Genomic DNA, 13,936 nt, shown 5'->3' with positions numbered 1-13,936 from the left:
GTCAAAATTCAAACCAATAAAACACCGCGAATGGACTATACACTCGACATTTTAAAAAATACATTAATCACACACGTTTTAAACACGCTTCTCAAAGAACAGGAGTGTGAAGGAACCATTGCATTATTTACGTCCCGATTTTGGATTCACTTTTTTTTCTTCCTGTCCGTTTAGTTTCCCGCTCTCATTCGAATCATCCATCAACCCCAAACACAACCCTCACCCTTTGCGCAAGCAGAATGGCGATCGCGATTGTCGCAAATCGCAACTGATGAGTGACCTCGGCGGTGTTTTGTTGCTGCTTCGACGATTTACAACAATTATGGTAAGAGAATTTCGCTGTAAAATGTAAACGTTGAGGTTAGGAACCGCACAAAGTAGTCGGAAGAGCCCTTGTCCTCTCCGAATAGGGGATTTGCGGCTCCCCGTTGAAGTTAACGATTCGAGAGCTCTATGCAAAACATCCTTGCGATGAGCTTTAAATTTTAATAAATAGCTGTTTAGTACAGTTTATATACGTTTTTGAAATCGTCTTTTATTGCAAATTGTAGTAGCAGTGAGCAGGCAATGCCCAAATTGGGCATTAAATGAAAACAAAAATGATTTCTCCGAGGTAAAAAGTTTATTCAAAAAGAATTGTATCAAGTTTTATTTGGTAAAAAATTTCCCATTTTTTTTAAGTAGGTACCTAAGAAGATGGAGTACAAAGAAACGGTGGGTTTGTTATTTTTTTTATATACATTGTACATATAACTGGCTACTGTAACATTTTTTTAAAATTTGTGTTAAATACTTTAAAATTACTATTTGTGCTGACTTTTTTTATAGATTTACAAATTTGTAATACAATTTTTGCAATAGGTTTAAAGCAAAAATAGTGGCAGTTGCAGCTAATTGAAATAGTCATATTTTGGAAATAAAGCATGAGACAATCCATACATGTCTTAGGGGCTGATTTCTATGCGTGAATAGAGAAAAATTTTTTTCATTATGAACTGATATTCACGTATTTTCTTCATAATGAAAAATAAACATTTTTCGAAAAATAAAAGAGTACTTACCGGTTTAGGTCTATCGCTTTAATTAATGTTTTTTTTGAAGAAATTTAGTAAAAAGGGCATATATTGGTTAGGTAAAAGAACAATTTGCATAGTCATATTCAGAACTTTTGACACTCTCGCTTCTGCCAATTTGATTATGGACACCCCAAAAACATATGAAGGAACGACAAAATCAAGAGTCTCTTTTTTTATGGGTAGATTTAGGAGTGGACATCAATTAGCCACTTCTACTTGTGTCAGAAAATCATTTCGTGGCCGGCTATGACTTTTTGAAAGAGCATTTTTCTAGAACCCATATTAGCGACTTATTGCAAATATAACTCTACAGTGTGAATCAGCATGCCCTCCCAAAACTCTTGTGTACCAAATTTGATGAAAATTAATTCAGTGATTTTCTTTTAATACAGAATTATTCCAATAGTAAAAGTTACCAGATTATGGATGCCTGTTCAAGTGTGCCTTGAATGACTAACATTACTGGTATTTTTTTTTTGTAAATTTTACAACAGCTTGATTACTAGAAAGCTTTCTCACATTTTTATAAAACTCCTACAAATCGGCAACAGTAATTTCTTAAAGTACCGAATTGAAAGTCGTAGATCTTCTAAACTGCGCTGTCTGCTTTTGTAAACCTTATATTGGAGAGTCCCCCAAAAGAAAAAGTCCAGCGGCGTGAGATCTGGAGACTGAGGGGGCCAATCTATTAAAGAACTTCGTTTACCTATCAACTTGTACCAAAAATATGCAGTTAACCATTGCATATATCTTGTGAACAATGGCATGGAACAACACCATCTAATTGTAGATAAGCATACCGTCTTCCATTTAGAGGTATTTTATGAATTATGTACTTCAAAATTCATTATTCAAAAAATGTAAACATCTTGCACCATTGAAGTTAATTTTGTTCTATTATTTGTTAATTCCAAAAAGATTTCTTTATAGTAGTTGTTTTTTCGTGATTAGTCTTGATCAAGGGTGATAATAGAACAACAGAAATACAAGATATTTCTTGCAGCGCAAATATTGTGTTTTGTATTAATTGTATTTAGACATATCATTAGTTTTTATCTTGGATTATTTTTGGTATCGAAGAACATTATTTGACTTCATTTGTTAATTAAAAAAAATGATTGAATTTGTTAGAATTAGCTTAAACAATAAAAGAAAAATTTAGGACTTGATTATGAAAAAAATATTTCACAAATTTCATCTTTAAAAGTTCTCTGGGTGGACACAGAAACCAACCCCCTAAAAACGGGCCCCGCGCTTTATTATCAAAACACGACCACTTCAATTTGCTACAGCCGCCACCAATCAAGACCTATAAAGCATTTTCAGACAATATAAAATCACGCCATGAACTTCCCGCCGTTCGGGGGCCACTTCTCCACCGCCATACCCACGATCCACCAATTCGCCGCCAAATTCTCTCAGGAAACCGCCACCGGCACCCTCTGCCAAACTCAGGACAACAGCAATAGATACACCGCAAATGGAGTACCCTCGTTCACCCAGCACCACCCCGCGACGCACCAGCAGATGCTCAACAGCATCAACACCAAGTACCAGGGCGGCTACACGAACCAGACCGTCTACGGCCAGCAGGGCAACATCCGGCAGGAGAAACGGCAGAGCTACGAGCCCCAGGAGCTGGCCCAGGAGCTGTGCGCCGTCATGCTGCAGCAAAGCCAGCAGCAGCAGCAGCAGGAGAAGCCTGGTAGCGATAAGGTAACGGCAGTGTTTCAATGTTTTTATTTAATTGGATGTTTCCGCTTCACCGCAAAGGGAAAAAAAAATTAGCTTAACCAGATCCTAAATAAAAGAAAATCTTGCGATTTTAAGGGTGTCATTCCTCTATATTTCTCTTTTTGCCCGTTTTCTAGTCGAAACAAGAAGGAAACGATCGAAGACCCCAACACACCACTCAGAACCAACAACAAAATCACCATCACCCCCAAATTCACTCCACTCAACCCCAGAACATCGCCCAAAGCCAAACGTTGAACACCTCCTCGACGATGCCCGCAACGTGGCAATCCCTGGCGACGCCGGGTTCTGCGGTGGCCGATTACCTGTCTCACCTTCCCGCTTCTACGCTACCCTTAAGCCTCCATCATTTCTTAAAGTACTCGGCGGAAAACATTAAGAAAGAAACCAACCAGCAGCTGAACATACAGAATTCCGCCGAACCCAACATGAACCTTCTGCACAACAACTCCATCAACATAAACAGCTTGAATACGAACGGACTGAACGGCAACGTTATAAGCGGGAATACGAACTTGGCGACGGGTTCGATGAACAGTCTTAGCTCTTTGACGACGATCAACGCCACGCAAATACAGAACCCCACGCCTCCCAAGAAAAAGAAGAAGAAGAAACCCGAGAAGGAGAAAAAACCTAGACCTAAACCAGGTAGATATCTACGCGGCGTAGGAACTTACCGTTTTGTGTTTATTTTCTCATTTCTTTAGGTGAAATTCGTCTGACCACGGCATTAGACGGCTCGACGCTTTACTGCTGCCCGGAGTGCCACATGGCGTACCCCGAGAAAGAACTGCTCGAACAACACCTGGTGGGCCACACCTTAGAACGTCGCTTCGTTTGCGACATATGCGGGGCCGGCCTAAAAAGGAAGGACCACCTGACCAGGCACAAACAGTCCCACAATCCGGAGAGGCCCTACGTGTGTACCGTTTGTTTGAAGGCCTTCAAGCGCAAGGAACAGTTGACGTTGCACTTCGTCATACACTCGGGGGAGAAGAGACATGTCTGTACCGAGTGCGGCAAGGGGTTCTACAGGAAAGATCACCTCAGGAAGCACACCAGGTCTCACATCGCGCGGAGGGTGAAAGCGGAACTTTCCCAGCAAGGTAAGTTCATAGTATAAGTACGTTGGATTCAAATGTGGACCGTAAAAAGGCTAAACGAGTCAAATTATGAAGATATAAGTCTGTAGGAGCCAGATAGGTTTAAGGGGTGCAATTTGTAAAGATATGATCTTATTCAATAGCATTAAGCTCTGGTAATCTAGCAGGATGCATTCGTTGAAACTGTTTCCTTCCTGATTTCAGGAAACCCATCGCAAGCGCTTCAGATTCAAGTGGCCGCTCCCACTTCCACTGGTACTGGCGCCACATCAGGAATCTTGTCTTAATTATTGTACGCCTTTTGGTTTTTCATTTCGTTTAAGGGAATTCTAGTACTCATTGGTAGGGCGGAAATCGGCATGGTACTTTTTGGCTGTGATAATTTTTTACTTTCAAGTATTCTAGGCTAGTCGCAGTAGATCTGATCTACTTTAAAATTAACGTAAGAAGGATATGAAGTGTGAAAGAAAACAACAATCTATGGGTAAAATTTGAAATTTGTATATTTTCATGTTTTTAAAAACAAAGTTTTGTAAAGGGTATGGCCGGCAAAATGACCATATCTTAATCTGTTTGGCTGTTGAAAATCATACACTTAATCGGAACAACTATTATTACAAGAAAATATTATTTCTTACTGAGAATCCTTTACCCGGATATTGTGATCGAAATTATGTGCACTAGGTAGCGGAAAATGGCGAGTACTAGAATTTGGAGCACAGAGTATGGCCTCTAGTCACTTCCAGACTACCTCAGTACTTTTTATTGTGATACAAAAAAAAATGATAATACTCTGTGTGTATAGGTTTATTTTTAAGGTACAAAATTTTTGCTTTAACGGCATAGTACAAAAAATATTGTTGTTTGTTGTTTTTTTTTGATATTTTTGATAATCGTTTTTTTATATTATTGTGCGATTCTTTTAAACCAGATTCGACCAGCTCGTGAGGGCCAAAATTTATAAGCACGTAAAAACTTTTTTCAAATTTCGAGGATTTGTCGCCGAGATTAAAATTATAACCTACTAGTTTAATATTTTGTATCAAATTTGAAATGAAAGTTGCCGGATATCCAAGAATTATTATTTCGTCTCAATTTAACGTGCTTTTGAATTTTGGGGCTCCGGCAAAACTACGAACATCCTATTTTGTAGTAGAATGAGGTAAGTTACTACTAGCGTTTTTTTTCTTTGCGGAAGTTAGAATAGGAACGAGAAGTATTATTTGCCAATATTATGATAAGCAATGGAAAGTCTGCGTATTTATAAAAGATTTTCAAAACGAAACGGTAAGGCTTTTGAAAAATTTGCACTATTAGGCGTAGGATTTCATTGTGATTCGCGGACATATTTACACTTAATATGTAAATCTATATATTTCGGTACTGATACATAAAAACTATTGAAGTAAAAAAAATAAAGGATGCAGAAAAATCCGATTATTTTGTGAAGAGAACTGAGTGTTTATATTTATAGTGTGCGTGTATACATCGTATAAAAGTCTTTATATTTTGTATTATTTAAAAGTTCTTGGACTGTTAATGGTAAGAAAAGATATTTTTTGCGAAATTTTTGAGGACTTTAAAAGTAAATTTTATTTCGTAAGAACAAGCTGTAATTGTCGACTCGGTATTCTTTGAAAAACTATCGCACTCGTACAAGTGGACGTTTACGTCTTTAATTTTATTCTTGTGTAATAAAATCGTAAGGACACAATAACTTAATAGTACAAACGAAACCACTACTAAAATATGTATGCCATAATAAGTATAGTGATCGTAAGATAAAAAAAGTAATTTGTAACAAAAAATGATATATAACAACCCATCTATTTGATAAGTTTGATAGCGTTTAGTTTAAGGAAAACATATACACTTTAAAATTAAATAGTGATAGAAAATATATCGACAATCTACCGTTAAAAGAAATACAACTCCTTAGTAGCTGTGCCTACATTATTTAAGACCACATACACTGAAGTAAAAAAAAAACAAATACGAGATGGACGAAAATGCCTTAATTTTGTTAATGTTTGTAAAAAAATTTTAATAATCGATTGAATTAAAAAAAAATGGAAAATTTTTCTTAACTCAGTCTTGCAGTATTAAACTGTGATAATCGTTTAAAGTTTTGAAAAATCTTACCTTTTGTCCATCCTGTATTATCTTTTTAAAGTGTAAATATTTTCATATAATTGCTTGTAGCTGAGAGCTTCCTATGTATTTGCTTTATTATATACTTATCTACCTATTTATCAGAAATAAAACCAGTACGATATTTATCTTTCGAAGTTTTAGTTCTATTTCATTTGTTGGTATAAACATTCAATTAGAGCGACATTTAATGTCAAAATTAAAATTATTTAAATAAACTGATGTTTACTGAGAGTAGTTCCAAAGTACCTTTTGTCACTTGATAATTTGGGATAACGAGAAAGAGTGCGTTCGATAATACAGCCTCCTAGCTTCAACAGTTAGGCAACACCCCGGTTCCAAAATAGAAATTTAGGAACCGTAAGGCAACACAAAGACACACTTGTTAGCGCGTTCTTATTCTGCATAATCAAGCTCATAGGTTCTAAACGAGAGCGTTTATTGGGTGTTTACTACACTGAGAACTAATTTTTGACAGAGTGGCCAATAAGAACTCGCATTTTCCAAACCATAAGTTTAAATATCAGTGTCACTTCAACCAGTTCTATAATAATCTGCTCATGCACCCATTGTAAATACCTTAGAGCATATGCTATATGAAGGAAGCACACTTACTGCGAGTGTGTAGACGAGTGGTAAAGAGAGAAAGAAATAATTTGGATACTCTCTTTCTCTCTCGCGCAACGTGACTGGCTAACCCAACTCCTTCCTCATTGATTTTAGAGAAAGAGCGAGGGAGTACCCAAATTATCCTCCTTTCTCTTTATAGCGGCTACACACGTGGTCAGGTCAAACGTACTTGGATGGCAGCAGATTCTGAACAGTTTTAAAATTGTGGAATGTGGAGTTATAATTTCATAATATAATAATTCTGTGTTAAAGATAAGAAATCGAAATAATTAATATGATTTTACATCCGCTCAAAGAAATATTATAAGAATTTAAGAACCTACGTCTAGAAGTTTATTAGGTGATAAAAAAAGTCCTTACCATTAGAAATATTAATGCGTCATCAAAAAAATGAAATATAAACAGAAAACATTGTTGCGGCGTCCCTTTTCCCTTTACATTTCTTTTTTAAAAGTTTTGAATTTGTTCAGAAACAGTTCAATGTGCATACAGTCCTCAAGTTCAGCACCAAAACAAATATTACGTATCTAAATTTTGAACAATTTCTTATCTATGATTTTGAACCTGACTTGAACCTAACCTCAAACCGGTCTTCTAAACCCACCTGTTGATTGACCCTCACTTTTTAAATTATTTGTTTTTGGTATTTATTCTTAGGCTTATCAAGATTTATTCAAGAAGACTGTGCAAAAAAGTAAAGAATAATGGTGACCTTTAACGATAAATTAAAAGCCTTTTCAGTGGAATTATTTAAAGTGCAGGCAATAAAATTCGGCGAATATAAAACCAAAGTCGGTCTTATGACACCAGTATATTGTGATTTAAGAGTGATTGTGAGTTATCCTAAATTAATGGTAAGTAACAAAATTACTATTGTTATGTAACTATTGAAGTACTGGAGCGATGTTGCAGGTTTGTCTCACTTTACACCATAAATTAAATAATTGCTCATATCCTTATAATGGCACGAAAACCACAAAATTATTTCGAGTCATGTTACATCAAAGCGATGATAACATTCCTCATAATATTTTTCATAAATCCTCTGTATTTTACGTTTGTAAATACATACACATAAATAATTAGTGAAAAGCTTTCATATTTGTTTTTTTTTAGGAAACGTTAGCAGGCCTGTTAATTGAATATTTTGGAAAAATTAAAAATTTCGATATTATTTGTGGGGTGCCTTACACGGCACTACCCATCGCTACTGCCGTTTCTATAAAAACTTCTGTGCCAATGGTGATGAGGCGCAAAGAAACTAAAGACTATGGCACAAAAAAATTAATAGAAGGCGTATATAAGGAAGGAGACAACTGCTTAATTGTGGAGGATGTAGTGACGTCTGGAAGCAGCATTTTAGAGACGGTGAAAGATTTAAAAGGTGCCGGAATTGAATGCCGAGACGCCGTTGTACTTTTGAATAGAGAACAAGGCGGTGCGAATATTCTAAAAGAGAACGGAATAACGATGCATGCTTTGCTAAGCTTGACCGAGTTGATGAGGTTTTTGAGGGAGGCTGACTGTATCGACAATAGTATCGTTGAGAAAGTTAAAAATTACTTAGCTAATACCCAAGTGAATCCAAGCGTTATACAGAAATCCCCATCGAAAAGTAAATAAACATTTTTATTTTTGTAGGGCGAAATACATTTAAATTTTTTTAGATAGACTGGAGCTGTCTTTTCTAGCACGGGCGAAACTGGCCAAAAATCCGATTGCCGAGGAACTCTTGCAACTTATGGCCACGAAACAAACCACGCTATGCGTAGCCTCGGACCTTACCAGTTCTACGGACATCCTTAATCTTGCCGAGCGGGTGGGGCCGCATATCTGTATGTTAAAGACCCATATCGACATCGTCGAAGACTTTCATCCAAATCTGATAAAACCGCTCCAGGAAATCGCCCAGAGACACAACTTTATTCTGTTCGAGGACAGAAAATTCGCCGATATCGGGAAAACGGTGGAATTACAGTACAGCAAAGGGGTGTACAAAATCTCATCGTGGGCTAAGGTTGTAACGGCGCATTCTATAACTGGGAAAGGGGTGCTCGATGCAATTAAGGGAAGCGAGGGGTCTGATAAACGAGGGGTGTTTCTTTTGGCACAGGTCAGCGCGTCGGGAAATTTAATCGATGAAAGTTATACTAAAGCAACCCTGAAGTTAGCCGAAGAATACCCACGTTTAATAACAGGTAATTTTTTTTAATGGAATAAATATTTCGCTTAATCTTGTCTACGTTGTCTTTAACACAATTTTTTATAGAATTGACCGTTTTTAGGTATCGTGTGCCAAAGTCCTCTAGCTTTGGACAATCCCGGACTCGTCCAGCTGACCCCTGGGGTGCAATTGGAGGCGAAAGGTGATAATTTGGGGCAACAGTACAACTCCCCGAGCAGTGTGGTACTCGAGAGGGGTGCGGATGTAGCTGTGGTGGGAAGGGGTGTAACGAAAGCTGCAGATCCGGGAGCTGCAGCAGAAAAATATAAAAAGATTCTGTGGGATGCTTACAGCAAAAGGGTTAATGGGAATTGAAACTATCCAAAAATAAAATTGTCAATCTGAGCTATTATTCCTTTTTTTTAGAATTTTTTGCTTCTAAATGATTATTTGTATGTAAATATTAAAAATGTATAAATTTGATGTGTATTATTCAATAAAATGAAGAGAACATTTCAATATGGGTGAGATATAACCTATAAAGTAATCTATGTCATAAAAGTCATAAAACTCGCTGCAACTTGACATCTAGTGGTGCAAAGTGTCACTGAACCAAATGAAAAGGACTAATAAGTTCCAAACCAATGAAAGGGGTGCTATTGAGAATAATCTTAGCTGTTCACTAAATATAGTTCTGTAATTTAATGCTAGACGAAGCATGTTACACACAAAAAAATTTGTTTCCTACTATATCATGTTAAAAAGTTGAATTTACCGCCAAACTACTAATCGGTGAAGATCCATTTATATGACATGGAATTGCCACAAGATAATATAACTCGCTATTTGATTGGTTGCTGAGAAATGCTTTACTCTGTTTCCGTGCGCAACACCGTGCGGATCCACCCTTATCGCTGTCGAGTGGCATATCTTTTTAATTACTGTGAAGTGATTGGCACAATACTCTTCTTGTTGATTGGTCAGTTCAAGAAAAAAAACAACTAACCGTTTTTGTTGCTATCCTTTCTCGTGTTCGTTCCTCCTTGTCCTTGTTTCGTGCGGTTTCGTACCTTTTGAACTTGGGCTAGTGTTGTGTTTGTTAACCATTTTTATCATTTTGGTTAATTGGAATACGAAATTAACGGGTTAACTGAAAAACGTTTATTTGAAAATTCTCAGTGATTTTGTATTTGCAGATTCCAGATCAGCCATTTCCACCATCTGTGCATAATATCGAGGTATGTTTGTTGTTTTTTTGTTGGTCAAGTAAAAAGCTAGGTTATGCTAACGATTAAATCATTTATTTGCAAAATATTTACAATAAGGCATGAGAAGCGAGCAAAAACAAGCGTCTGTTTAACGATACCAAATATTTAACAGTATATGAATATATGCAGGCTTCCTGAAGGCAATTTGCGCGTATATTTGGGGTAGGAAAAACCTAACCTCAATTGTATTGCTCCCCTTTTTTTGTATGCCGATTTGGTAAATACAAAATATTAGAATTTCTTAGTAAATATATAAACTATTTGAATATAAACAATGGGTCAGTCCTTAATAATTAACGATAATTAATTAAAAATACCGTTGGTGAATCACATACGATTACAATAAAGCATGATTTTATTAGACATGGACGGTCTTGCATTAAGTAGCTTTGCTCATTTAAACATCGATTATTCCTAAATTATTTGCTGCGAATTTAGCGCTTGTTTATTTACGTTTTTCATTTTAGACTTGAGCACGTCACGGCTAATTTTATGCAAGCTGTTGAATGGAATGTAGTGTTTAAGTTCGTTACTTGGGAAGTTTACCTTCCACACTAGTCTTATTATTAATTTTAAAGGGTATTTTACAAATATTAATCTAGTACAGTAACTTAACTCTAAAAATTATGCCGTTAGTTTCTATTTTTTCAGTTCTACAACTGTTACAAGACATTTTACACTCGTTGAGAGGTGATCTGTTTATTAATAAACGTTCGATGCTGGAAGTGTTATGAAATAATCGAAAAAGGAAAAATCAGCCTTATGTATCCAATATAAAAAAGCAATAAATGAATGTACCTGTTACGGTAGTATAAATATGGAATTTTTGAGTGTCTTAGGTTTTCGGTTTATTTATTTTGTACAAATCTTAGTCGTAAATATTATTTTAGGTCATTCCATTATTTGCTACTTTCTTATAAGTATGTTCTTGCAATTTATTAACGAATTTCTTAAGAAATGGTTGTTGCTAATGAAACATTAATAAAAATTAATGGAATACTTATGTTTGCTCTATTTTGACATGGTTTTTACTGTTTCGTGAGTTTAATTATAACATTTATTTATTTTCTTAACATTGGTGGTAAATAGTGAAATAATCTATGACGTGCTGCTTTCTAATTAAGAAAATATGGTTATATAAACGTAGCTTTTAAAATAATTTTAAAACGTGAGAAATACAACAGTTTTTAAATATTTTTGTTGAAGGAATTAGTTTAATTAAATCTTTAATTTCTTTATCTTAATTTGAAATTTTATTTTACGTGCGAGATATTAAGTGAAAAATTATAAAAACGATTTTTCTTTGTGCCTGTTTGTTTTATTCCAACATTTAGGCAAAGTTTGACATGGCTCGGTATTGTTTGATTTGAATTGTATTTTAATGATTTCCGCACAAAATTCACTTTTATAATTTACCATTTAAAGTCCCTTTTAGCTCCTTTAGAGTCCTAGGACCCTTATAACGTATTTGGGGGCTACGTTTATATAGACTTTTTTTCTTATTTTGGTTCCATGTTGGTTATACTTACTATTATTTTGACACCCTGTATGCTTCATTGAACAACACCATGTCCTATATCGGTTTTTTACCTTTACTTTGCCCTCTGAATAAATAAATTTATTTATTTTTCGATGTGTTAAGAATGTTTATGATTCATATTTTTTTTTCAAGAATGTTTTAAAAATACATTTTTATATGGAGTTAGGCGTTACCTTTTGAACACACTCGCCTTTTGTCTAGATTTTCTCAATGATGGATGTTTTGTTTTAATTTTGCGAAGTAAAAATATACTTAATTTTTCTTTACTTATTAGGTATTTTGCCACCTGTTAAAAAGTTACAAAACAAAAATGATTTAATAAATCCTAGTGCCAAAATAATCAGTCAAGGATTATTTTTATGAAAATTGTTTTGGCTAACCAAAAATCTCACACCGAAAAAAGCAGACTAATACAAAATGTGCATCACTTCGAAAAGTTGTTTTGAAAATCAATATTTGTTGGCCTTCTAAACTGATAATGACGTTTTTAAATATTTTTGATAGTTTAAATTGGTTTGTTTTACCTGTTTCATATTTGGAGATACCATATGATATTTATTTTCCTCTTCCAAAATGTTGGCCGAACTCCATTGAATTGTATGAGCGTTTTTCCAAGTGAGATCGCATATTTTTTTATCTTAAAATCTTGGTTCCTTGTTGGCTACGTATACTAAAAGATGAAGTAAGTTATTATATTATAAACATTATGTGATGTCTCTATTCTCTAACCATGGAAACAGGTCAAAACAAACTAAATTGAAACTGTCAAAAATATTTAAAATCAAAAGACGGAAACCAGATGAATTTTTGTCAACAAGTTTTTCAAGTAATCGGTATACAGAGTGTCCCAGAATATGTGGGCAATCTCTCGGATGTATACAGGGGACGTTAAAATAACATGACAAGTTCCTATAAAAATTTTCTCTACAGGACCCTAAAAAACGCCATTGAAAATCGATTTTTTTTTAATAACTTTTAAAATACTCTGTGTATTTTAATTATTTTCTAATACGATGGACAACATATAAGACCACTTAAAAATGAAAATAATTTGACTTATTTGGTTTGCGAAGAACGGACTAGCTGTATCACAATAATGTCAATTTTTTTACGATAAAAGCACAAAAGTAATATTTTTAGATAGAACCTTAACCTAAAAAAAGGCGCCCTTGGTTGATATCGATAAAATTAACTGTTTTCGAGAAAAAACTATTTTTATTTAATATGATTTTTCTTAGAACCGTAAAGAGAAATAAACCGATGAAATTTGCATTCTTTCTGTGCCTATCTAAAATAATGCCGCTTTTATTTGTAGTAACTAAATTTATATCCAAATTTCGCGTTAATTGCGCCGAAGACAGAAGAAGAAGAAGAAAGAAGTTACGAGGCTAGTCAGTAGAGGATTAGTAACTGTAGAGTACGAAGCTCCCGAATGTTATTTAGGTTTATGAGAAAATAAAATGCAAATATTACGTTATTATTATTATTATTAAATCACCCCAACGACATATTTAGATTTGTTTTTTCCTAAAAATAATTAAATTACAAAAAGTATTTTAAAATTTATTTAAAAAAATCGATTTTCAGGGGCGTCCTCTAGGACAAATTTTTATAGGAACTTGTCATGTTATTTTAACATCCCCTATATAAATCCGAGAGATTGACCACATAATCTGGGACACCCTGTGTAATGATGCGCGTTTGGTATTTGTCTGCTTTTTTCATCGATGAGATTTTTGGTTAGGCTAAAATAACCCTTTATTGATGCTTTTGGCACAAGAGTTTATTTCAAATTAAAAAACAATTTTTTTTCATATGTGACAAAGTTCCTAATACTTAAATAAAGCAAAAAAGCAGAACTATGCCACAAATAAGTAACTTCAGACAACTTTTAATTATAAAAATTGTTGAAAATTCTTTCAAAAGTAGCTTTGTTTCGAGCAAATTTACGATATTTTGTACAAATGTTATTTGAAAATTGTATATTTCGAGATTCTGTGACATTTACGTTTTTCATAAATCAAAAGTCAAAGTTTTAGTGGGATAAAGATCAATAAATAAAAGAACACTATATTTTAAATCATTGCCAATGTCTCGGTGTTATTTTACACCATCCTCAGGGCTCGAAAATTGAATTTTTCTGTCCAACTTAACAGTTCTAAATATTAAGAAGATGGTATCTAGATACTTATATATGTACCGTCATTCTGCTGAACAGTACCTAAGACCTTATAACAGTTTTTACTGTG

General features: G+C 34.6%; 3 protein-coding genes across 3 annotated transcripts in view; all 3 read left to right on the top strand.

Annotated features, from left to right (window-relative positions):
• Positions 1–236: 236 nt before the first annotated feature.
• Positions 237–4,469, top strand: LOC108914130 (zinc finger and SCAN domain-containing protein 31-like). Its single transcript, XM_018719852.1, has 5 exons — positions 237–325; positions 2,394–2,792; positions 2,993–3,479; positions 3,539–3,937; positions 4,139–4,469. Exons 2-5 carry the CDS (start codon positions 2,421–2,423, stop codon positions 4,219–4,221), a joined length of 1,341 nt encoding a protein of 446 aa, XP_018575368.1. The 5' UTR covers positions 237–325; positions 2,394–2,420; the 3' UTR covers positions 4,222–4,469.
• A 2,790-nt stretch (positions 4,470–7,259) lies between these two features.
• On the top strand, positions 7,260–9,326 carry LOC108914122 (uridine 5'-monophosphate synthase). The gene is made up of 4 exons (XM_018719841.2): positions 7,260–7,569; positions 7,832–8,330; positions 8,383–8,913; positions 9,001–9,326. The coding sequence occupies exons 1-4, from the start codon at positions 7,420–7,422 to the stop codon at positions 9,252–9,254; spliced, it is 1,434 nt and encodes a 477-aa protein (XP_018575357.1). The 5' UTR covers positions 7,260–7,419; the 3' UTR covers positions 9,255–9,326.
• A 608-nt stretch (positions 9,327–9,934) lies between these two features.
• Positions 9,935–13,936, top strand: part of LOC108914132 (protein HGV2) — a 33,872-nt gene continuing 29,870 nt past the window's right edge. The window contains exon 1 of the mRNA XM_018719855.2: positions 9,935–10,117. The gene's annotated coding sequence lies outside the window, so the exon portion shown is untranslated. The remainder of the gene's footprint in view (positions 10,118–13,936) is intronic.

This window comes from Anoplophora glabripennis, unplaced genomic scaffold (genome assembly GCF_000390285.2).
Source record: "Anoplophora glabripennis isolate ALB-LARVAE unplaced genomic scaffold, Agla_2.0 scaffold814, whole genome shotgun sequence".
Lineage (NCBI taxonomy): Eukaryota > Metazoa > Arthropoda > Insecta > Coleoptera > Cerambycidae > Anoplophora > Anoplophora glabripennis.
This window is presented reverse-complemented; position numbering and strand designations above follow the sequence as displayed.